Source organism: Carettochelys insculpta, chromosome 4 (genome assembly GCF_033958435.1).
Source record: "Carettochelys insculpta isolate YL-2023 chromosome 4, ASM3395843v1, whole genome shotgun sequence".
Taxonomy (NCBI): Eukaryota; Metazoa; Chordata; order Testudines; family Carettochelyidae; genus Carettochelys; species Carettochelys insculpta.
This window is the reverse complement of record NC_134140.1, coordinates 85,356,548-85,383,165: the sequence shown is the minus strand read 5'-3', so window position 1 is coordinate 85,383,165 and position 26,618 is coordinate 85,356,548. Positions and strand designations below refer to the sequence as shown.

The following is a 26,618-nucleotide window of genomic DNA, read 5'->3' as shown; positions in this document are numbered from 1 at the left end:
AGCGGAGGCCCGGGGACGTAAGGCCATTAGGCCTCCTTCCGCGGCAGGCTGGGTCCGAGAGGGGAACAAGCACAGAGAAGGTGCTAGGTACCCTATTAACAACTCAAAGACTCACCACAATGTCCTCTTCAGGATTCAAGAAGTGTGAGTCATGCTGCGAAGCTATGCCGGCCTCTGATGGGCACAGTCAGTGTATTAGGTGCCGGGGGAATTTCACGTCACCCAAAAATGCTCCTTCTGCGCAAAGCTCACGGCTAGAGCAAGGAAGGACAGAGAAATGCGGCTAAAAATGCTGCTCTTTGACAAGGCCCTCCAGCCAGACGTGCCGGAGCGGCCCCAACAAGAGGGACCTGCAGGGGCTCATAAAAGGAAGGCGGCTTCCCTCACCCCATCAGTACAAAAACAGTGGAAGCTCTCGCCAACCCGATCCCTGCCGGCAGCCACAGCGAGCGGGACGGGTGCAGCACATAGTCCTCAGCCACAATCACAGATGAGCGGCGGTGGTGCGGAAGCGCACGTGGCAGAGGCTGAGCCTCCGATAATCAAACAGCTGGCCCGCCCCGAGGGCAGAGCGGCGGCCAGGCAAGCGCCGGAACCGGCGGCACCGCAGCTAGTGGCACAGACCCCCGGGGCGCCGACGGTGCGGAGCTCGCAGGCACGTGGCCTGCAGGCGCCGGGGGAGACCACCCGTGCGACTCCGCAGCAAAGCGTGCTGAGCGCGGTGCCGACAGCAGGGCCGAGATCCCCGGCGCGGAAAGGGGCGGAGTCAGCCCCACAGGGGAGGGGAAAGGCGGCAGAGAAAACCCGGCACCGCAGCCCTTCTCCAGACAGGGCTGCAGGGCTGCTCTCTCTAAGCCCGCCCCTTATGCTGCAAACTCCAACAAGGAGGCAGGGGTCTCCCCCAGTCTACCCTGAGCCTCCCTCCCCGTTCCTCCAGCCAGCGTCACCATGGCTCGGGCCACCCTCGCCTTTTCTGGGATTTGACCCCCTGGAGTAGTATCACAAGTCAGTCTCACCATTGTCTCAATCACCCAGACGATCTCGCTCCCCCAGACGCCAGGGGTATGCGCCTCGAGAGTGGTCCAGGTCTCCATCCCAGGAACCGTGCCCGTGTTGCCATGGTCACCCCTATCATGCGGGGCATAGACACCATAGGCATTCCCCCAGGGACAAGTCCCCTCAGACGGTTCACTATCCCCGAGGGCAATCGCGGATGGGGACGGAAACTCAAATATCTCAGGGGGAGTTGATTCTGGCCGAGATTTCCCCTCGAAAGCCTCCAGCGAGAAGATGTATCACCGTCAACAGGACCCAGAGGGATCCAGAGAGGCTTACCCTAGTGGTTCCTCTCTATCCTCCCCCGACGAGGCTACGGCCCCTGGGGACGTCCACCCCCTGGACGATCTCAAACAGTTCCAAGAGCTGTTTAAAAGGGTGGCCTTTACGCAAGGCATCCAAACAGCAGAGGTGCAGGAGAAGCACCATAAGCTCCTCAAAAACCTGAGACCTCCGGCCTCTTCCAAAATAGCTATTCTGCTTGACGAAGCAATTATGGAGTCCGCTACCACGATATGGCAGACCCCTGCGTCCGCTCCACCTATAAACAAGAGAGTGGATAAGAAATACTTCGTCCCGGTGAAGGGCATGGAGTTCCTGTTCAGTCACCCACAACCAAATTCTCTGGTGGTGGAATCGTCTCAACAGAGGTCAAAAACTTCTCAGTACAAGACAGGGGGAATGGACAAAGATGCCAAGAAGCTAGAGTTATTCGGCAGAAAGGTCTACTCCTCCTCTACCCTACCGTTGAGAATGGCAAATTATGCAGCACACCTAGCGAACCATAACTTTGACAATTATCCAGGCTGACTTCCCTCATGGACTCGCTTCCAGAGGATAAGAAGCCGGTGCTGAAGGCCATCGTGCAGGAAGGCTACGCAGCCTCGAGGACAGGAGTTCAGATCGCCCTGGACATAGCAGATATGGCGGCACGCTCAACGGCTACGGCAGTGGTCATGCGCAGGGAATCCTGGCTTCAGACATCAGGTATCCCCAGGGATCTGCAGGCGAAGATCGTTGATCTCCTCTTTGACACACACAAGTTGTTTGCTGAATCAACTGATTCGGTCCTTCATTCCAGTAAGGACTCAAGGGCTACTCTCAGAACCTTGGGGATTTATACCCCTCCATACAGGAAGAAAAAGTATTACCCTCAGCAAAGACGATACCCGTATCAACCCGAGCGTGCTCACTACCAAAGGGGCTACGAGCAAGGGCGGCATCAACAGCACCAACAGTACAGAACTCCCAGGCGACGTTCCCAACAGAGCCATGCATCCTCGGGGCAGGGCCAAAGGCAACAAGTTTGACGGACAGGTCGAGGGCTGCACTATCACTACCATCGCGCAATGTCATCCAAAGCTAATGTTCCCTCATTGCCTCCGACCGTTCTACGCCCAGTGGCAAAAGATCACCACAGACAAATGGGTACTGGAGATCATAGCCACGGGTTACGCGATCCCCTTCCAGTCACTCTCACCGCCACGACCTCCACCCAGGCCCCATCTAAAGGACGCCTCCCACGAACCGAGACTCAAGCAGGAGGTGGACCATCTTATGCTTATAGGGGCAGTGGAAAGAGTGCCGGAGCAACTCCAAGGGAAAGGGTTCTATTCAAGATACTTCCTTACAGAGAAAAAAACAGGAGGCTGGAGGCCTGTCCTAGATCTTCGAGGCCTCAATCGGTACTTGCGCAAACAACGCTTTCGGATGATCACAGTCGCCTCTAAACTTACGGCACTGGATGATGGAGATTGGTTTGCAGCCCTCGACTTACAAGACGCGTATTTCCATATAACAATCCACCCGGCTCACAGACGTTTCCTCCGGTTTATGGTCGGCAAAGAACATTTCCAATACAAAGTTCTGCCGTTCGGCCTCTCCTCGGCCCCCAGAGTATTTACCAAGACCCTGGCAGTGGTGTCAGCCTGCCTGCACAGACAGGGGGTGTTTATATTCCCATATCTGGACGACTGCCTACTGAAAGGGGCCTCGAAGGAAGAGGTACTACGCATGATACGCGTTACAGCAGGCATGTTCTCTTCGCTGGGCCTGGTCATCAACCTGGAGAAGTCAAAGATCGACCCCACACAGGACATAGAGTTCATAGGGGCACTCATAAACTCCATCACAGCAAGGGTTTATCTACCAGATGCCCGCTTTCGCGCCATTGGTTCCCTCATACAAGTCATCACCTTCAGCCCCACGGTGCCAGTTCGAACGTGCTTACAGCTGCTAGGCCATATGGCAGCAGCAACGTTTGTAGTACAGAATGCCAGATTGCATACGCGCAGCATGCAGCACTGGCTGGCAAGTGTCTACAAACCGGCAGCGCACACCGTCCGCAGGGTGGTGTCGCCCATGACAGAGGTGCGCAGATCCCTGCAATGGTGGGTGAACCCCAAGAACATGCTAATGGGTACCCTTTCATCAACCACAAATATCTATCTTTCTCACCACTGACGCCTCCCACATAGGGTGGGAAGCACACATGGGTGAAAAGGTGACGCAGGGACTGTGGTCCCCTACGGAACAGTCGCTGCACATAAATATACTGGAGCTCAGAGCAGTGTTCAATGCCTGCAAACACTTTCGAGACCATATACAAGGCAAAGTAGTCGGGATCAAAACAGACAATACCTCCACCATGTTTTATATAAATCGACAAGGAGGAGCTCGGTCCCGTGCCTTATGTGCGGAAGCAGTCCGCCTGTGGAACTGGTGCATCGCCAACAATATAACTTTGAAAGCCTCGTATTTACCAGGCGCTCACAATGTGCAGGCAGACCAGTTGAGCAGGCACTTCGCACTCACACACGAGTGGCAGATCCGTTCCGATCTGCTACAACCAATTTTTCATGCATGGGGGTTTCCCCAGATAGACCTGTTTGCCACTCATCGCAACAAGAAGTGCCCACAATACTGCTCCAGGGCAGGACTGGGACGGGGGGTCCCTGGGGGATGCATTCGCAATCTCGTGGAAGGGCCCCCTGTTCTACGCATTTCCTCCCACAGTGCTCATCCACAAGGTCTTGCAGAAAGCCAGGAGAGAACGAGCCCGCATGATCCTAGTAGTCCCAACTTGGGATCGACAGCAATTGTTCCCCTTACTCCTGCGCATGTCGGACTGCCCACTGATGCCCCTTCCGGTGGTGCCAGACCTGCTTACGCAAGCCCAGGGGTCTATAGTGCACCCACACCCCCGAGGCCTGCGACTGCAAGCATGGTTAATCCATGGCTCAGCTCCCTAGAGAGCACATGTACGGAGGGAGTGCAACAAGTCCTACAAAGTAGCAGAAGGACTTCCACCAGGAAGACCTACAAACAGAAATGGACTCGATTCACTGCATGGTGTTCTACCAAGCAATTAGCTCCCCTTGCTGTGCCTATACCTGTAATTTTAGAATACTTACTGGACCTCAAGAGAGGCGGACTCTCCCTATCCTCGTTGAAGGTCCACCTTGCCGCTATATCGGCTTTCCAACACGAAGAGGAAGGGCCCACGGTGTTCGCCCATCCCATGGTTACCAGGTTCCTGAAGGGGCTGGTAAACCTGTATCCCCCTTGGAAACCATTTCCCCCTTCGTGGAGCTTGGACCTGGTGCTTAACGCGCTAACGGGACCACCGTTTGAACCCTTAGCCACAGTTTCCCTCCGTCTCCTTACGGTAAAGACGACCTTCCTTCTTGCGATCACGTCAGCTCGCAGGGTGAGCAAGCTCGCGGCAGTTATGGCAACGCCACCCTGCACAGTATTTTCGAAGGAGGCGGTAACCTTACGGCTGCATCCAGCCTTTGTTCCGAAAGTTTCTTCAGAGTTTCATATTAACGAACCTATAGTCTTACCCTCGTTTTATCCAAAGCCTCATAACTCCAATAAAGAGGCGCGCCTACACTTCCTGGACGTGAGGAGGGCGCTGGCTTTTTATATAGACAGGACTAAGTCCTTCCGAAAAACGGATAGACTCCTAGTCTCTCTCGCTCCCAGATCAAAAGGAGAAGGTCTCTCTTTGCAGAGAATCTCGAAGCACATCGTATCCTGTATAAAAATGTGCTACGAACTTAGAAAGACTCCTTTACTGGCCCTGCCTACGGCTCACTCCACCAGGGCGGTGGTGGCATCAACAGCCTTTTTCAAGGGCATTGCGCTAAAAGACATCTGCAGAGCGGCGACATGGTCATCCTATGACACCTTCGCCAAGCATTATGCCCTACACAGGGTGTTCCAAGAGGATACCCCTCTCTCGACAGCGGTCCTTTCAGGGGCAAGCTGCACATAACCCAATTACCCACCTCCTTTCTTGGGTTACTGCTGGGTAGTCACCTATCGTGGAGCACCCACGGGGACACTCGAGGAAGAAAGAGAAGTTACTCACCGTAGTAACGATGGTTCTTTGAGATGTGTCCCTGTGGGTGCTCCACCACCCGCCCATCCTCCCCGCTTCGGATCTCTGTTTAGTGTTTTTCAGGAGCATCCAAGGCGGTTGGTCAAGGAACTGGCGGGGACCGGATCGCGCACGTGGCCGGGAGCGTGCAGGGGAGCGGCGCGTGCCGGCGCATGCGCGGTCCGGCAGAAACTGCTGGAAAGATCCGATCTGCGGCGCCGGGGCGAGCCCGACACCTATCGTGGAGCACCCACGGGGATACATCTCGAAGAACCATTGTTACTACGGTGAGTAACTTCTCTTTCTTTTAATCAGAAAGATTTTTGTTGTCCTTTACGGTTACTTAGAATCTAGGCTGTTTGGTTTTGTGGGCTCCAAAATTTGCTTCTGGCTTACAACAGATAGATACCAATTCTTCTGATTTACTATCACATTTTATACTTTTCTACACTGAAATTTTCACAACATAATAATAGGTCTGTACTATGGGAATCTAATTCTTTGAAGTACTCCAGTTTCTTGAGAAATCATTAAACATTGAAACAAAAAGCAGTCAAGTAGCACTTTTAAAGACTGAAAATAATTTATTAGGTGAGCTTTCGTGGGACAGACCCACTTCTTCAGACCATAGCCCTACCGGAACAGACTCAATATTTAAGGCAGAGACAAGCAAAAATAGTAATCAAGGTGGACAAATCAGAAAAAAAAATTATTAAGGTGACTATTTTTAATCAAGGTAACTATTTTTGGTTCTCTGTGCCTTAAATATTGAGTCTGTTCTGGTAGGGCTATGGTCTGAAGAAGTGAGTCTGTCCCACGAAAACTCACCTAATAAATTATTTTGTTAGTCTTTAAAGTGCTATTTAACTGCTTTTTTGTTTTGATAGTATATAGACTATCACGGCTTTCTCTCTGTTACAGTTAAACATTGGTGTACTTGTTTTTACAGTGACAGTGGAAGAGGTTAGTAGTTCTGAATATTTAAACTTTAGTTGGACAGAAGGCCCATATTTCCTTATTTCATACTGTTTCTATATTTGCAACTCCCCCCACCTTTTTTTTTTGACCTTTGCAGTGGAAGGTAAATAATACCTGCACTTACCCATAAAAATATTTTTTGTAGAACATTTTATACTCTGTTCCCTCTGGTAAGAGGCTTTTCATCAAAGTAGTTTACTGTATACCCTGATGATGCAATAGATTTTCCCTGGCTAAGAGGTTTTTAGCTCCAAAAAGTTTCTTGCATTGTTACCAGCTAATTTTGGTTCCTTCAGAAGCAGCAGTGATGGCAATTTTAGTGTAATTTAGGCTCTCTGACGGGTGATAATGCTGGCAAATTTTTAGAAGTGAAACTGTAAATTGTAGGCATTCTTTGTCGGGGAGAAAAAACCATAAATATTAGCCAAACTTGGTATTGGTACAGAACATGAATGATTCTTCTGATATGCTGGAGAGAGACAGAGAATGTATTGCACTTCTTTTTGGATTTTCTGGTTTAATTTCAACATGGCCTGCAAATAGTGTCCGTTCGAATAGGGGTGCACAAAGTGGGAGGCACGTCACCCAGGGGGGGTCTTGACATTTTGTAAGTGGGGTACAGGGCGATTGGGCCCCTTGCCTTATCTTTCGCTGTGTCACCAAGGGAAAGTCACCCTCCCCTGTCACTGGGCCAGTCGGAGAGGGGGCGGGTGCACCTGTGGTGTCTGCCTCTCTGCCAAGCTGAGGTGGCTAGTTCCTGGCAGTGGGGCCCGGACTGGTTGGGGATGGGTGTCCTGGTGCTCAGGCTCCCCTCATGGCATCACAGCCAGCCTGGCTCCACAGCATGTTCCTCTGCGAGGAGCTGTTCACTCAGCACTTGAGCCCCCAGGCCAGCGCGTGCCCCTGCCTGCCACATGTCACATGGAGGGAGAAGGGGGCACAGAGGCCCTGCGACAAGTGGCAGGGGCAGCTGGCGACTTTCTGACTTGATGAGGTGTCCTCTTAGGGTCCCTCCTGGGGTTCTCCCCCCTGAAACCTCCCTGCACCCCCTTCCCGAGCATCCCACCCCCTTTTGGCATGACCCCCTACATGTCTTTTTGTGGTACTGCCACAGGTTGGCAGGGGGGCAGCTAACTGCAGGGCCGAAAATGGGGGTGTGACCTAAAAAGTTTGCTCAGCCCTGCCATAGATAATGTGCTGAGGTTGGATTGCTGTCTGGAGATCCCAGTTTAAGTGCTTTCAACTTTTTATAATACCAGGGAAGAGGAGGAGTATTTGCATTATGCAAAAGCCAGACACTCAGTTTTAACTTTCACTAATAAAATGGAGATAAGATGCTAAAATATTCATGGTCCGTTTTCGAGCTGAGCCATTTTCCTGCTTTTCTTTCCTTTCAGAATTGTTCAGTTTTGTACATTTAGCCTGCTTGAAACTGAATAATGTAAAATGACCTTTTTGAACCCTGGAAAGCCTTTTTGACTTGGAAAGTTGTTCCTTCCCTGCAAGTTTGCTACTTCTATTCATATGTGTGTTTCCATATATTTAGCCTCATATTTAAAGAAGTTCCGCCAAAGGCTTTTTTTTTTTTTAATGGTTTATTTTTACATCTGCTGGAGGAAGTAGTGTTTTTCAGGAGATCAGGATACTTCTTGTATGTGCAATGATAGCTTTAATAGCTTTAAAGAGAAATATTTATACCATTTGCAGTTCAGTTCTTTTCCATAATTATAATTGGCTCCCCTGGGTCCAGCATTGGCTCAAAGGAAGGACAATTAAAAAAAAAATCTGAGGCAAGGAGCTTCTGCTTACTACAGTATCTTGAATCCCTGGATCGTATGTGTATTTTGCCCTCATGTATAATCCAAAGAGATGCACTGAGCAAGAGGTCAGAGAACCGTAATTTCTATCTGCACTGTTTTGTGCTGAAAGTCAAAAAGTATTTCAGTAACTGGAAGGGAAAAATAAAAAAAGATTGAGGCTTGTCATATTTTAAATACATTATTCAGTGGCAGAATGAATGTTGTACATTTATTTATTGTCAGGAAAGTAATTACGAGCATCACATATCCTATTTTATTACAGCTGTTAACTTTCCTTACTCTTGTTTTCTTTGCTAAGTTTCACAGTTATTCGTTTTTCCTTTTCTCGTTCTCCCATTTTTATATTCAGTTTCCTCTTACATGCTATAAAAAAGACTATAAAAAAGATTTTCACTAATCTCTTATTACACTTATTAATAATTACATGTCAAATTTAAAAATTTTTTCTGCTAGTTAGGAAGAAATTAATAGTTGAATTTTGTAACGAGGCATTATAGTAAGACTCAATTACTCTTTATAAAATGTTCTGTAGAATATTTACTGGAATGTTCTAGAGTACAGTATTGGCACAAATAACTAAAACTGAACTGTACATTTCAAATAAATGAACAAAGTATTGTTACGCAGTAGCCCAGATCTTTGCATACTTAGGTCATAATTTGCAATCTTCAGTAGTTCTAAGGTTTTGGTGAAATTAACAGTCTTCTACTTTAAATAAGTGGCTTATAGTGGATTGATATATTTTCTGGCTGACTAATGTACAGAATGATATGAACAATCAATTTTAAGGGTGAGAAATGTTCTGTAATATAGCAGAAACAAACTTTGTTCTTGGACAGTGGATTTTGTGAGGGTGATGGGAGGGGCCATTGGAAAAGAGGCAAAATTGATGTTATATGCACTAATTAATAAACATACAAATATAATTATTTTTCCTTTTATTGGTGTTCCTGTAGATCTGTTACTCCGGTAACCATGCAGGCCTTTTCTGAGGAGGATAGAAAACTGTGGATGGAAGCCTTGGATGGAAAAGAAGCTGTAAGAATATAATATATGAATTATCTTTCAGATACAGTTACAGTGTAATGCTGTATCTTAAATTGATCATATTTTCTGCAGTCCTTATACACCAGCTTCGTATAGTTCTGCAAAAGGATGGACTTTTTGGAAAAGATTATCAGTGAAATAAAACATTGACTCCTGATGGAAGTCTGAAAAGGTTGTGATGAAGCTGTGGTGTTTCATTTTGGTAACAGCAAAAATTGACTTTATAAATAGATTCCATTACAATAATCATATGACTATTCTAGGTAATGGCTAATGTAGACTTAATCACTTTCTGTGGTAACCATCTACTCTGTTCCAAGGGACTTGCATGATCATTCCTGACACAGTATTACCATGCTTTTAAAAATATACTGGACAATGGGAAATAATGGGTCTCTCTTTAAAATTATTTTTTAATTCCTTAATGATTGAGTAATTATGCACATTAGGGTACTTTAGGAATGGGATGGCATTTCAGAGTTAGGAACCAGCACAGGATTATTTGTCTTGTTATACTCAACTATCTAGATGTAGATTTAGTCTTGCCAGCCAATAGTGGGTCTTAATAGTAGGTATTGTTTTTTCTGTTGCACAGCAGATAATTGCTATGCATTTAAAATTCTGTGCCCATTTTTGTTAGTACCGTAGCGAAAAAATTTTCAGGCTGTGACTGTTCTTGTTATAATTCACCAGGACTCGATTTACCCAATAGAATTAAAAAACTGATTGAAAAAATATTGTTTCTGGTTGAGTTGACATTTGCATCTACCTCAGCTACCATGATGCCACTTGAGAGAAGTAATATCAGCACCTCTTGCCTCCAGTGTCGTCTTCAGGATATGCTCCTTGGCCAGATTGCTGTGCATTCATGAAATATGTAGTCAGCCAGGGAGACTGTCCGCAGAGAGGAGGCCAGAATGGGACACCTTACCTATAACTCTTGTAAGGCTCTGTGGCAGTGTACAGGGTTGCAGTTTAGTATTAATCCAACTCTAAATGAAATGTGTCACTTCACAAAGACTTTAATTAGTTCGACCTCCTGCTCTTCAGAACAAACACAATGTCACATGTCTGAATTCCTCATGGGCTGGAAATTGTTCTGTCTGCATTATGCTAACGTAGTGTATCAAGAGAGACCCAGTATTTGTTAGCACTCAAGTGCTGCAGTTGTGCCTATTCGGCATTAAGCAGAAAGCATTTTGATTCTGTTCTTATAAACTGGCTTACTGTAGAGCACTCACATTTTTTTTTTTTATTTTTTATTAGCCGTTCATCAGTTTGAATAGAGCTAACACAAAACGGGAAGGAAGTAAGTAACTGGATCTGCTATTTCAACGTGTATTTATTATATTCAGTGTTAAGATTTATTTTTCAAACATTATATTAAAATGTTAAATGTTTAACATTTAAATTCGGAAATGCATAGATAAAATGTTTTTCAAGGGGGTTATACGCTTTAAAAAATAAATGAACTTTAATTACTTAACCTGTGATTCTGAAAGATCATATGCTCATGCTTAACTTGAGTAACATAAGCTGTCCCACAGAAGTTAATTGTTGTTCTTGCAAGAGTAAACTTACATGCAAATATAGATGTTTGTAGGATTGGGATCTAATTCACTCCTGCTTTGAGAAAAACTCTCTTATAGTTCATGTCAACTCATTTCATACTATAAATGCCTTAAGGGCACAACTTCTAAATATAACAGAACGTTGCTACTTGAGATTATATTTGTAAAGAAGTCAGAAAATTCAATATTATGGCTACTGGAAGCCATAATTTAGTCATATTGCAACTATGCATATATATATTACAAAAGCATAAAGACTAATTTCTTGCTAAAAATAGCATTATGAAATACAGCATTCTTCAGGAGTAGTGAGTTATTGCAGCAATGAAAATCAAAACTTATGTCTCTTCAAAAGGTGAACCATAAGATATAAAAAATATATTTTTTAGCTGTTTACATTTTCCTGAGGAGGAGGAGGTAGTAATGAATGTCAAAATGGATCTTTCGTCCACGTGTAGATAGATAGATTGTTTTAGGTGGTACCAGTGACAATTGGGATTGAACTTACTTAGTGCACAGCAGCTTATTGTAAAAAGAATTGTATAAGCAGCAAAAGGCTATACAATATGTCATCCTAAAAACCTCGATTCCCTAAGCTTAAACCCTCAGGCCAGGGCTGCACCATAGCCCTATCTTGAAATAACCTTAAGCAATTTGCATGATGCAAATTGCATAAGTTATTCTGAAATAAGTGCCTATTTTGAACTTCCTGCTATCCCTCTCGTAACGAGGGGTAGCGGGAGTGAAATACTGCTCTTGGAATAGTGTCCTACTATTTTGAGCTTGGGGTTTTGGCCACAGGGTTTCTATTTGAAATAGAAACTGTAGTGTAACTGTAGCCTCAGTGGCTATGTGGGCCTTACACAGAATTCTGATTGGCAAATAAAGCAGGTATAATAATCGGTCTTAGATGGAGACTTGACTTCTCTGTCACATGGTCTGTCAAATGTCCCCTGAAGCAGGGTCTTATTTACCTTCAGGCCCTCTGGCTCAAACTCCCTAGTAGTACCATGTTGGCTACTCCGAGGCCCTCTGACTTAACCGTGTCACGTACCTCTTCAGAGGTTAATTGGGGATCTAACTCAATAACAAACTTATTAGCTTTTATATCTCTTGTAATCTTGTATATCTCTAAGTAATGGTGTGTCCAAGAAATATGCCTTTTGGGCATTTCATTGCTAGGTTTTATAATTAATATTATGGAAGGGACTGTAAAATGGACAGAGACCAAAGATCGGCTGACATGTACCCTCTCATGAGTCATTCACTTGAGCTTTTAGTGTTCTGCCATCCCAAAGGGTCATTTTGACCTGGGTCAGCATGTGCCAAGCTCATGGATCACATGTTTGTGGTTTCTTTACTTGGTGAGCTGGCCTTTGGCAGATAAGTTACAAAATTACATGTTGAAAACCCACACACATCCTGCTCACTCTGAGTAGATTTCTGTATGGACTGTCTGATATTATGAGAACTCTGTTCTTAGAATCCTCTAGCAAATTCAAACATCTCAAGCTCAGGTTCATCACATTCATTTATATCGGTCGTAATTATTAGATACCATCCCACCAATCAAGGAATCTATTCTCTTTGCATTTGGGGTTAGTGTTTGTGTGTTCTGTAATACTGGGCTTTATTCTGTTACACTTCAGTGGATGGAAAACCTTCCTGGTGTAGGATCAAGCCATCAACGAAGTGGAAGACGAGATGGTTGGATAAAATGCAGTTGTAGACCATGGGTTTTTAAATCAAGGTTTGATTTTAGTAGAAAAGGGATTACATAGTGCCACAAAGACAGTTGGTCCTCGAGTATTAGCCCATTTATTAGCTGCTGAGAAGAAATTAACATACATGTCCTAAATCTCCAATTGGGTTAATTTTCTTAGATTTTAGTCACTATACATATTTTTTAAAATGAGACATTGGATCCATTTTTTTAGGTTTGTCAGATGGTTTATAGCTAAAAAGTTATACAGATTTTTGATCAAACAGATTTTACTATTTTAAACTTCAGGATGTGATTTCAAGAAATTGTTCAAAATTATAATATTTTTAGCTTAGGAAATTGATTTGTAATCCTATGTTTTATTTAATAAAGGACAAATTCTCATGAGATTTCTCTTCATGTGACTTTCACTTTATTATGAAAAGGAATATTATTTAAACAAGACTTGAAATACAGTTATTGTCTTTTCAGCTGCTGATGGTGTTCCATCAGAATGTCGTCTCTGCACAGTTCAGTTTTATGGGTGTGGTTTAAGAACTGGAATTTTCCTTTAAAAGCTACAGTGCATATAGCTGGTATTCAAATATGCAAGATCCTGCACGACATGTTCCGAAGAGCTGAGAATTTTTTTAGGATTAGTCTGTCTTGCTTTTCAATAAATATTCTTAAATCATATTCTTCTCATGCCAACATATGTTTCTAAGTAGGATCCAATCCTGGAAAGTCTTGCTATTGTGAATAGACTGCTGAAGTCACTACACCTCATAGCAAGTGCTTAGAGGATTGGGTCTGTACTGATATGAGTTTAAAAAAAAATGTTTCTTAGAAAATGTGGCAAAGTGCCTGCTCCTGAAACTTTTCCTCAATTTTGCCAGTGAGCTCTTTTATATTTCTAGTAAGAAATCAGAATTACATTGGCCTTGAATTTTTGAATCTTAAAGTATGTCTACAGGAACATTTACTGCAATGCAAAGAGGGGTATATACCTATACCATTCCTCGGTACTTGGGTGATATGCGCTGAAAGTTCTCTAGTGTGCATTGGTATACTGTGGTTTGAAGAAGACATAGGTGAAAATGGATCAAGGAATCTTTAGAGCATCTACACAGAGTTAGTATGAAACATGCTGAAACACTGTAAATTTTACATCCCAGCTTGCTACATGTAGGCTGTGTCTGCACACCCCCTCCCTTTTGGAGAGGGTATGTAAATTCATGGGATCAAAATTGCAGATGAGGCAGTGATGGAAATATCCCGTGCCTCATTGGCATGTTCCTGCTAGATGAGGCCTTCGAAATGGGGTCATTTCGAAACTGAAAGTGCCATGTAGATGCTGGCGCTTTGAAAGGAAAACTTGACTTCAAAATTCCCTTATCCTAAAACAAATTGGGAATACGGTAATTTTGAAGTCAGGGTTTCCTTTCGAAGTGCCGGCGTCTGCATGGCACTTTCACTGTTGGAATGACCCCACTTCGAAGGCCGCATCTTGTGGGAATAAGCAAACGAGGCGTGGGATAGTTAAATCCCTGCCTCATCTGCAATTTTGATTTTGCAGATTTTCTACCCCCTCTGAAAGGGAGGCGGTATGTAGACACAGCTGTGGTATTTGTATAGTCGTGTAATCTGAGAGAAAAAAAGACGTTATTAATTATGCTTAAAACTTTTTCAAACTGTTTTTCCTCGTAGGTGCACAGTTGGATAAGATAGGATTCATGATTCTGAGAAAATGCATCAGTGCCGTTGAAACACGAGGTAATAGTCAATTTAGCTAAGTTCTGCGGCTTGTGAGGGAAGGTCACAAGTGGTTGAGGCTTGGCGAGAAGATGGGAATGATGTGTGAGCATGGATCTGATATAAAGTCTCACCAGGCCCATTGTAGAGGTTGGAATGAGATAGAGGCCATAGGCGGAAGCAGCTTATATCCAGCCTCACCATTTTAGCTGGGGTTGTGCTGCAGGTCAGTTGTGTATCTGGAGAGTTCGGAGGGACCACAGGGGTCATTTAGTCTAAGCCCCTGCCTGGATGCAGGATTTATTGGGTCTAAAGTGATTGCTCTTGTATATATGAAAGTGTATTCTGTACTCCTGAAGAAACCCTGATGGAGTCTGTATGTGTAGGCGGCCTTGCTTTTGTATCAGGCTTCATGCAGTTCTACTGCAAAAAGTTCTGGGAAGGACTCGGTTGCCGCCACAGGATGTTTTATATTTGCCAGTGGTTACTGAGACATCGAGGTATGTGTGCAGTTCTTATGCCTCAGTCTGCAGGATATAATATGCTTCTTATAGGGCTTTGCTTTAAAAAAAAAAAAAAAAAAAGTATAAAAATATCTTCAAATATTTGTCAAATGAACAATATCTAGTGAGGCAGGAAAGTGAAATAAACCAATGTGGGTTCATTTTCCCTTTGGAAGAGAAAATAAAGTGAAAATGGATAATTTACTAACCCACTTCCCTCCAGTAGTTCCTCTTGACATGAGAAGAGCAATTGGAATTTCAGGGTATGACTTTTTCTTCACCTTTAGATGTGTCCAACTTAATGCTCCTTCAGAGGAGTTGACTAATCTGACCAAACTGGAACTGCTGGTTATGTCAGTGATTGATGTTGCACAGAGCAGAAGATTAGTATTCTCTTCATTGTAGGTCATTTTTCTTACTTACAAGCTACAGGTGTGTAAAACAGTAGTTCTGTCACATCTGCCGTTAAGGGGTTGCTTGTACAAAGTTTTCTACTTGTACACTTAGAAACTTATATAACTGATCAATGTAAGTGGTTTTTGTAAAGCTGGAAATTAGTCAGTAATAATAAAGAATTACAGAAACTGTTTACACTGGGATTTTTGCATCAATCAACTGATAGATTTTTTGAATAATTTCAGATTAGACCAGCTATGAACTATCATTATTTAGTGCTTTTATACTTTTGAAAATAGCTGTCAGATTTCCTTAGCCTAATCCATCATTTTAATTATTTTAGTTACTCAATCAGTGGTTATTGACCCATGATCCATGTATTACATGTAAAGTGTCTGTAAAAGTCTTGATCGAAACTGTCAGAGAAGATTTCAAAGATGAATACAGAAGATAGGTTTCCAAAGGGGTCTGTACCTCCATTTGAAATCTAGGTCTCCACAAATGAAAACTTGTTGAGAATCTGTGATCTAGGTTAAGAACTTAGTTTATATATGTCATCTTAAAAAAAACCTATAAAATGTAAACTAGGACTTAAAAGCATAAACTTTTCTCCACAGGAGTGAGGAAGTAGCAGGATAGTTTATCAAAAATTACACATGCGTTGTGTAATTGTTATTATTATAGACTGGGCTGGTAACCTGCTTAACAAGGCCATCTAACTTTATAACTTTGTCAAACTTTTAATTTTTCTCATGCTAGGTGTGTGCTCCAAGTATGGATTGATTGCACATTTCTGTTAAAATGCTTCAGTTGTTTCTGAGAACAAGGCTTGGAAAAATACCTTATTTTGCTTGCATTAAAAAAAATTGTGACCTTCTATTTGTAAATCTCTAGTACCCCCCGTACTTTGGCAGAAGCACTTGAAATTTGATGGGGAAGGGGGATGTCCTGTGGGCCAGAATATGCCTTTTGCCAAGCCTCTGAAGATCTTCCCAAATTTGGCTAAGTTATTAGCTTTAGACAAATCATAGGTAACATGAACTGTGTAGAGATGCCTCAGATTTTAGATACTAACATCTCGAACAGATCCATCTCCAGTGAACATGCCCCAGGCCCTCAGCTCAACTGGACTTCCCCTGCGATTTCGGTTTTGGGCACTGGAACAGTGAGAGAGGGGAGATCATCTTTTATGTCCTCTGTGACCCTCTAATGGACTTAAGCAGTGTGGAGGCAGAAGAAATCTGCTTTGAATGCAGAGGGGATGAGCTGTATCTGTCAGTGAAATAGATTGGGCTGGGGATACTGGGACTGAGAATCCATGGGAAGTGAAGCTGGATCTTAGATGGAAACAGTGTAGAGGGGGAGAACTTGGATGGGCCAGGCAAAGAGACTGGGAGAAGGATCTGAGTTGTGTGGACTGAAAACCAGAAGGATACAGAATATGAATGTAGGCTGCAGGTGGTGGGAGGCTATGAAGGGAAACCAGTCGAGGAGCTCGGAAGGCAAGACTGGGATTAGGGTGTGGAGTCCAGAGGGGTGAGATTGGGATTTGCTGGCCAAGGCAATTGGGACTGGGATGAGAAGCCTGAGGGGTGGATACTGAGGCAAGTGCAACTAGAATGATGATCTTGGGGTGGAGAAGATCAGGACTGCAGCAAGGACAGGTTGCATAGGGAAGGTGCAAAAGGACTCTCACCTGGAGAAAGTGAATGGAAGTGTCTGTGTCCAGTAGAGTTCACTTCTCTCCACAACCTGGAATGGCACTCGAGATTCCTAAGGCTCACCGCTTCTCTGCTGTCAGCAAATATTTGTGAAACCCACTGGCAGTGTCCCATCCTACTTCAGTGCTGGTCTGCACAAAGGATTGCAGCCTTCTGCTATTGTTTATACTGTTAGCTCAAGTGGAAGAGATCTCTGTGGTGGATTTACTGATGAGCCATGCGATATGATGCCATGTAAGGAAGTTAATTCTGAATGTGTGTGTTAAATTAGCAGGTTGCAAGTCAAACACTCAAAAGTTAGCAAATGCTGCATATGAAGCAGGACTCTTGTAAGCAACAGTCTGCTTTGTGACACAACCCTCATTCATTCCTAGAGCCAGTCTAATTTGTGCACTGAATGAGGTAGAGTCCTCTAGGAAAAAAAAATATGATTGTTATAATGCATACATACAAATAGAATGAATCAGTTCTGGCATTTCCTGACGTTGAAGTGCTTGCCTTTGCAACCTAATTAACGTTCTTTTAGTATAGTTATTAGGTGCATTTCATCTACTATGTGTGTTGCATTATGAGAGTTATCAGTGAAAACAAAGTACTTCTTTATTACTTTAATTTTATTAAGAGTTTTCAGAAATGAATATTCAGGTCTAGGTGTAGGCAGTATTTCTGCTATATGGTATTTCACAGTCCAGCAAGCTGTGAACTAAAAGAAAGTGACTTGGAAATTTATACAAAACCATCACTATTGTTTCTGTTCATTGGCTTTGAACATACTTCAGATGTATTTGAAAACAAAAATCTTGCCTTGTGCATGAGATGGGCTGTTGCTCTCCTAGGGCAATGCCTACTTGGTGGGCGCAATTTCAGGATACAACGGTGTCCCAAAAATAGCTTCCTGCATCTATGCAACGTGCCCATTTTCTCAAAACTGTCATGGGGATAACAGGCACTCTATTCCATCATCCCTGTATACCTCATTGCTTGAGGAGTACAGGGATGCCTTGAAATAGGGCTTTCTTTCAGCATGTGGTGCCATTTTGACAGTGCCGCACACGCAAATAGTCTATTTAAAAATCTATTTGAAGTAAGCTGTGCTATTTACGTAGCGCAAATTACGTCTTGTATTTTGAGTGTAGGGCACTTTCTAGACATAGCCCTAGGGATAGAAGGTAAGTTTGTGCACTGCTACACCCACCCATTTCCAATGATGTACAATAAGTTGTGTGGCTACAGTTACACTAGAGTTTTCTTGACAAAACACACTGTGCATTTATGCACAAAATAGGTTTTGTCGACAATTTGTCCACAAAATTCAGCACTTTCACCAGCAGTGTTCTGCCTCAAAGCTTGGAAGCATGATGCCTTCGTGGACAGATTGCTGTCAACAAAACAGCTCCCGGCAGGGGGAGGGGGAGGGCTCTCTCTGCAGACGTAACAACGGGCAGCTCTGTCTGCTGTGCTTCCAGGTGCCTGTTTTGTTGAGAGAGCAGCTGGGCAGCCTGGCTGCTCTGTTGGTAGGGCAGATCGCTCTCTCGTTTGGCTTTTGTGTGTGGCCGCACTCTGTCAACAGAAGTTTTGTTGGGAAATCTCTTCTGACAGGGACTTCTGTTGACGGATTGCTTTAGTGTAACTGCAGCCTGTGAGCATAAGTGGTGAAATAATTTAGGCAAGTCTCTCTGATGTACGTTTTATAATCATATTAGGGAAAACTGTTAGCTTTCAAAACTCCAGATTTTGTACCTAGGGAAGAGTAAATGCTCTAAACTCAACCTTATAACAACTTTTACAGTGAATATTTTACAGTAAGTTGTGAAAGGAAGTAATGTTCAATAAAAGAAAATAGAAGACAGATGCTCCTCAGAGTCTGTGTCTGTATGCCATGTTTTATCTCTTCTAATCATAATGGGTGTGAGGTAGGTGTGGGAGGAAAGAGAGGACAGTCTAGTGTGGGTGGAAACTGAGAATAGTCTTGTCATGTCATAGCAGAAAACTCTGGTATGCAAAAGGAAAAAACATATTGAGCATCTAATTGTCAATGGTTGAATGATTTTTCTGATTTGTGTTATTCAGTTTTATCAAGCTGAGAAGAAATAAATCACTTAAATAAAAATACTGTACTTCAGTTCAAAGTAGCAGTAGCTAATATACTAGAATTCTTGTGACCTGTTGTATAAGGATATGGCTGCAACTTACTAAATTAGAAAACTTGAGCTCCTAAATCAGCATTATAATTTTAAAAACTCCTTGAGCCTATTTTTCTCTGATGTATGAGCACAACTGTGATAGGATTTGTAGCCATATACAATATAAGAGCATGACAGGATGTTCATTATTCCATTTTGAAATACAGCTCAGCACGTTGGTGGATAATGAAAATGAGAGAGAAGAGACTATAGAAACTGAGTGTGATTCTTCCAAGAGGAAGAAACTCTGTTAGAGACTGTGTTTCCCCTGAGCACTCCTAAGGGATGATGTTATGTAAAATGACAAGACAAATGGTTAGTAGCAAATTTCCACTTTGTTAGTACAGTGAACTCTTCCATACCTGGCAGCTCCAGGACCAGGAGGTTGCCAGATGTTAAAATATTGCCAATAGTAGAGAGGATCCCTTCGCCTCCAATTCTCTGGCAGCAGAGGCTGCACCACATCAGCGCTCCCCTCCCCAAAGCCCTCGGCAGACTGGTCCCTGGAGTGTTGCCTCCACCCGTGCAGCCCACTCTGCACTCCCCACCCAGGTCAGCAGCTCTCAGCAGCTCGGGCCCTGGCCCGTGCTGTCTACCTGTGCTCCAGCTACCCATCCTGCCACACTTACCACTGAAGTTAAACAGCTCTCAGTGACTCAGGCCCCAGCATTCCCGGCAGGGGTTGCCTAGCAGCCCTGGAACCTCCGCAGCCCAGGCCCAGGCCCAGGGAGGGATGGGGAGCTGTGGATGCAGCAGCTTCATCTCCGTTCCCCACCTGTGTCCCAGAGCCAATCCCTTCAAGTGGGATGGGATCCCTTCACTGCCTGCGAGCAGCACTGGCCCCCAGAAGAAGAAGCCTAGTGGCCTCATCACACTGGTGGCAATTATTGTTAATGCTGGTTATTTGAAAGTACTGGTTGCTTGATGATCAGTTAAAATAGAGTTTATTGTAGTTGCTATTGTTGCAGTACCTATTCTGAGACATAAGGACAGATGGCAGCAGTGAGCTGTCATCTCAGTTTTTCCTCAGTAAGAATTTTTGTTTCACTGATGAAGAGAAAGTCAGGAACCTTTTTCTGTCTAGAACAACCTAATATTACCTTGATTTGTCTGTGTGCACCTGTGAGCCCATTCACGCTACATAACTGGATGCAATACATATGGTTTCTGCAACTGTGTTAAGAGCCCACATTGATGGTGTACATACAGGGGGGACTCACCCTGAGATGGTGGCACTTGTTTTGGTTATTAATTTATTTGTTGGTATGCCTAGCAGGCCTTGTGTGTCCAAGTGAAGGCTGGTATTCTAAGAGCCAGAATTAGAATATGAACTGGGGAGCCTTACGGTTCCCAGAGCTGCTAATAATGCTTGGTCCAAAAGCCATTACTGCTGGCTGAATAGGTATTCTAGCTGGCAGTAAATATTTGAACATCTTGTCAGTCCCTCAGAGTTTAGGAAAACATATTCCACAGTTACCAGTCTCAGTTACTCTGAAGTATTTAAACTTTCAAATCTGAAATCATATAATCACATGTTCCTGTGTATTTCATTTATTTCATTGAAATAAATATGGTGTTGAGAAACTTTAACTCCCCTTTGCACCTCTCATTATGCATTAGCAATTAGCTCTGCTTCTTTCAGGTTGATGAACTTGATCAATTATCTGATAGTAATTAGCTATCACAGGATGATGATTTATTTCTGAAGCGGCATTCTAGTTTCAATATTACTGTCATTTCAGACACTTCATAACAGCACATCTGTTTTTAAAACCATCTAACTTGTTGCTGTAGTTTGTCCTAAATTATTTTAAGCATACAGCAGGAACACTTTTTAAGTCAGCACAATTTTGTTCTTATTAGTTTTAATGCTAGCAATGCTACACTAAATCAATATGCAACCTGACAAGTTGAATTTTTGAGATGAGCAAAAACAATAAAATAGATTTGATTATGAGAATGTTGCTTCAACTCTTCTTTGTTTCTTGCATACTATGCAGAAGATTTGTTCTGCAGCACTAGAAACTAAAGTTGAATTGTCTTGCAAAAAGGCCTCTTGCCGTTTGGCAAAGCATTAGAAAATTGAATATTTGTACCAGAGAGTCATGTATCTTTGGGCTTTCCCAGGGAGTCCCAAGGGAAATTCAAGAAATAATTGCTCTTTGCTTTGCATCCTCTCTGGTCCCCCAAGATTTCCAGTGCTTCCTAGCTTTCGGAGGGTAAGATTATTTTAATCGTTTCCTGCTGTCAACTTCCTAAGCGGTATGTAGTACATGTGTGTTGATGGTCTTAATCTTAAGCATTGGACTTTCTGGAAAATCCAAAGGTATAGGAAGTTACTTTTTGTGTATGCAAATTCATGTTATAATATCAAGAGAGCTGTGGCTATATAAGCAATAAGAATGAGGCCCAATAATAATAAGAAAATCTGGAGGACTGCTTACTTTTCAAATTTCAAGATGTTTTGACCACTGAGGGGAGGAGGTGGTGATGGGGCCTCAGGTATGAAGCTGATAAAGTAATTCATTTAAAAAAATTATTGTGGATGATACTTACAATTTTGAGGCAATTATCTAATATTTAGGTATAAACTTTCGATTATTTAACTAGTTTTACTTTTTCTTTTTTTCCCCCATTGCTCTGTGTTGGAACCATCTGTTGTTGAATCTGGGATTTCTCCACAGGTTGTCTTCTGTCTGAGTTCTTCAATAATAATAAAAATATGACGAAAGAGTGAATAACACAAAACCTACTCTGTAGGTAAAAAAAGAAATGTAAAAATTGTTTTCACAGTATTCATACATTGGGGAATTTCTTCATTTCCATTTTAAATCCATAATTAATCAGGAAATAGGGAGTTGGTTGTTGTAAATAGGATTGCATTAGCACCTCAAGTCTCACTCAGGATCTCAGCCCGACTGTGTTATGTCTTGTACAGATACAAAAAAGGTGAGGTAAAGGGATTCAACATCCAAGCAGTGTGATCAGGATAGTGGTGGAAATACAACTTGAGGTTTTGTTTTTTTTTACTTTTTTGATCTTTTTTACATTTTTATTTATGCTACAAGCTCTTAGTTTTTTGGAGGGAGGTTGTGTAGGATTTCAGTGTTCCAGAACTGAATGAGTGTGGCTAGCAGGACGCTATGAATGCTCATATGGATGTTGAGATTGCACCCCACATAGAGGCCAGGAAAGAAAGTACCAGCCTCAGTCCTGGAATTGGGTACCTCTGGTTATAGCCGTTGTGGCAAGCACAGTGATTGGAATGAAGCCTTGTACCTTAAGCAAAGAGCCTTGTTCACTGATGTGAAAAAAGACTTTGGTTGGAGATTTTTAGGACAGAGCTCATAGAACAGAGTGAAAAAACATAAATCCTAGAACTGTGTGCATGCATCTTTTCCCTGAACAGCAATAAAAACATTATTTTTTGCTTAGGTTTATTTTAATGGCAAGCATAAAGATGATTGTAGATATATTTAAAACTTTCAAATGCTAAACAATAAGTTTTTATCAAGTTGTATTCACCACATGATCATTCGTAACTATGAAAGAAATATAATGCAATAAAAATGTTTATTTTGAATTATATTTAAAATTTTAAGTTTTAAAAGTTTTATTGCTGTATATTTGTGAAGACTCTGGCTGATCTGTTTTCTTCTACAATAGGTATAAATGACCAAGGACTATACAGAGTTGTGGGGGTGAGTTCAAAGGTCCAGAGACTTCTGAGTTTGCTAATGGGTATGCATCTATTTTATAACAACTTTTACCATGTTTTTATTTTGATTTATGGCTGTTTTAATTTCAGTATTGATGTCATATGTAACATGACTCATATGTAACATTTCCTCATTATGGGTCAAATTTTAGTTTTCCTCACTCATGCAAATAGTTCTGTCCTGCACTTCCAGTTGATTCTTGGCTGAATAAGACAAGCAAGCTTTTAGCTGCTAGTGTAAACAAAAAACAGCCAAAAGGACCTTTTGGGACAAATCCTAGGGGTGGTGTAGGTAAGCTAATCAGCTTGAGTTTAAATTTAAAATAGTGTACACCCACAGTGTCCAGGAGTATAGGAAAGTGGGTTTATGAGGCTCTCTTTTTTTACATCTTGCTTTTATCTTCTGCCTTTTTGGGCTCATTGTGAACAAATGATACCAGCTGAAATTCCCTTTGTCATGGTCTACACACAGGATTTGTATCAGTGTAAGTATGCCAGTCATGGTTGTGATTTTAAAAAATAGTTATCCAGGGACAAGGCCTAGTATGGATCCTGTTATTGTGATATAAATGTGCTTCTATCAATATAGCTTCTTCCATATGGGGTATAAGCTATACCAGTATGAGCACATACACATATTTGCATCCACACTAGGGATACACATACTTAAAGTATAAATTGTGTGTGGACAAGACTTTAAGCTTTGTCAACATTTAAAAATTAGACTAATGTATCTGCTTTGGTCAAATGTGGGGGTGGGGGGAGAACAATCCCTGACCAAGGTAACAATGAGGACTTAAGCCCAATGTAGATGCTGATGGAAAAATGCTTCCCGCCACACGGCTGCTGCTTTAGGAGGAGACTTTTTTTCTCCAGCTGTACAAATACTAGTTGAGAATCTGCTGTGTCTGCACTATGGAGTTATGCTGGTACAGCAACATAGCTATGCTGGTGTAGTCTCTGTTAACATATATGCTACAGCTGCATTGCTCTATTACTTTAGAGTAGAACCTTACTGCAGAGATAGGATAGATAATCCATCTCTCTGCGAGGCGGTAAGTGAGTTGATAGAAGAACTGTTCAGACAATCTAGCGCTGTCTGCGCTGGGGGGTTAGATTGACTTGGCAGCACCTGTCTGGTTGATTTTTTTTCACACCCAGCCCATACCCCCTTTAGCTGGATGTAGCTATACCAATGTCACTTTTCAGTTTAGGCCCATGGATTCAAACCAGGTCTGAACTATGGCTCTATTTCAGTATAGCCACCTCACTGATTAATTATGCTCATGGGAGAAGTGATGTATGTGAATACAAGCCTTTATTTAGACTACCTCACATGCATTTAGCCCTGGAACTTGTACATTACTGTACATTACCCTCAGTGCCAGGCTCTAACACTAATGCCACCAGACTTCTTTTTTTTTTTTTTCCTCTTTTCCTTTCTGGAAAGCATGAGACTCCTTTAATCCCACTAGTCACACTTTTCCTGACACTTCATTGCCTCCAGAGAAGTGCAGGCATCTGGATGAATTTCCTCACCTGCCTAGTATCTCACACCAGAGTTACAGCCATGTCTGCACAATGTGCAGTGTTTCCAAATTTCCTGTCCACAGTACTGACAGTACACGCATTTGGACAAGACCACAGGGATTAGTTCATTTTTATGGAGCTTCCAAACCTGTCACTTGACAGCAAGGGTCTGATTCTCAGGGATTCATTGGTATTCAGAGAAGCTTGTTTGCAGTTTGCACCAGGCTCTTCTCCAGAATCATGCATGCTCCATCTGTGCTGATAACACAGTGTTCTTTGGCACAGCAAACTGGAGGAAACCAGAAAGTGAATTCATTTCATTACCCTAGACATTATGTGAATGACAAAGCACTTTTATATTATGCACTGTTGTCAAGTCAGTGCCACCTGTAAGGTAGTGGGGTTTTTTTTTGGTTTTTTTTTCTAAAGCAGGTTGTTTCTTCAAGAGTGATGATAAGACTTCAGGCTTGTGGGCCTGTATGTCATATCAATCTGTCATAATCACCTTGCTAAACATTAATTTATATGTTGTCTTACTTTAATTAATCAGTATTAACAATGCTCTGAGGTACTCTGTTTGACTATAAACCTGTCTGTATTTTAAAGCATTGTAACGGGAAAGAAGTGTTAGGAAGCATAAACCCAGGTTAAACCAAAACACAGTCACTTCTGTTGGTTGTTTAGCTGTGCTGAAATTAACACGCAGGAAACAATAACCTTTTTTAGCCATTAACCAGGAAAACAATTACGTGTCATCAGCTGAAGCACTTAATTAGAATGCATTTGCTACCATGAGCTGTTTTTGTGTGTCTACTCACTGGTTTAGTTAGGGTGTGCAGTTTTGGCAGTCAGATTTTCCTCTTTACCATTAGTGGTATCCAAATTAAATAGACTCAGGTTCCAGTGGTTCAGTAGCAGCTGGAAGAGTTTAATGGGGATTCTAGCATCTGCTTTCACTTACTTTTTAATATGAAACACTTTTTTCTCCTTTCTAAGAGTTGTGTAATGATTTGGAATTCAAAGATTATACTGATGTCAAGACAGAAAGAAATGTGTTTAGCTTGATTGCCTTACCCTCTTCCAGCAGTTCACTGAAAATATCACAGTGCAGTGCTCTTTGCATACTTGTTTTTATCCTTTCAGATAAAATTCTTCCTCCAGTATCATAGGAAATAAAACAAAACTCCATCTCTGATTAACTTTCAGGCTGTTCACTTTTTTTTAAATAAGATCCCAAAGAGTTTCCCGTTACTTTTATTTATTGTGGGCCATCCAATGTGTGTGGTCCAGAATGCAAAAAATAGGAAATAGATTTCAGATGCTAGGAATAGGTTGTGATAGCCTATAGCCTTTTAATCTCCTCTTAGAAAAGACATTTAACAATCAGAAATTGGATGGAAGTATACAGAAGGAGGGTGGAAAGACCTTAACTATTAGCTTGTTTTTGTAATGTTATTTGCACAAATTTCTTTATCCCTTCCACACTTCAGGGACATGCATGCCTTTATGCAGTCCGGAAGGCTCATGGCATGACCCTGCTAATTTAAACTCCACCCTTACCCAATTCCTAAGGCTCAGGGTGTAATTCCCTGCAGGTATGCAGGATCTGTGCCACTGAAAAAAGCCTTACACATTAATATTCTTATTATCTACTTATTTACAATTACTAAGAAAGCAGAATATATGCTAAACACATAATGTCATGCTCACCAACCCTGATAAAGGCAGGCAGACTTCTTCTGTTGTACAGACGAAGTCAGTTTCTCAGGTTTCTGCTCCTCAGGGTCTGGCAGCTCTGGGGGTGAGTCTTCCCAGGTTTTTTCCTCTTCTTCTTGCTGTTCTTTTCCTTTCTTCCTTCTGTTTTCCTTCTTGGATTCCTGTTTAAGTAGTGAAACTTGAGTTCTGCTTAGCTATACCGTGACCAATTATTTTAGTATAATTTTATTAACCAATCATAATCTACTGTAACGGAATTATCTAGCGAATCAAATCCCACCACCTTAATTTGATTTACACCTAGCAAAATTAATTATACAGCAGACAGAAACAATTACAAACCAGACAGAGATTATGCAGAAAACAGTAGAAAAGTGAAGACAATCATCATAGAATGAGGATTCCACAACTTCCTTTATTGATGATAAGCAGTTTCTTGTCAGAAGAAAAGCTGTTAACTACGTTTTCTTTACCCATGTTGAGGTCTGCTTTCTTATATGTGGTGACAGTGGGTAGCATTAGGATGTGGTTTCCCTCTTAA

The 26,618-nt window shown here is 42.4% G+C and overlaps 1 protein-coding gene across 4 annotated transcripts in view; it reads left to right on the top strand.

The window, feature by feature from the left end:
• ARHGAP10 (Rho GTPase activating protein 10) overlaps nucleotides 1–26,618 on the top strand; it is a 256,881-nt gene that overhangs the window by 136,248 nt on the left and 94,015 nt on the right. For 3 of the 4 annotated variants that reach the window (XM_074993205.1, XM_074993202.1, XM_074993206.1), the window contains 4 exons: nucleotides 9,195–9,276; nucleotides 10,552–10,594; nucleotides 14,266–14,331; nucleotides 22,780–22,854. In XM_074993205.1, coding sequence (XP_074849306.1) covers nucleotides 9,195–9,276; nucleotides 10,552–10,594; nucleotides 14,266–14,331; nucleotides 22,780–22,854 — 266 coding nt within the window. The remainder of the gene's footprint in view (nucleotides 1–9,194; nucleotides 9,277–10,551; nucleotides 10,595–14,265; nucleotides 14,332–22,779; nucleotides 22,855–26,618) is intronic. The other variant, XM_074993204.1, reaches the window with a different exon arrangement.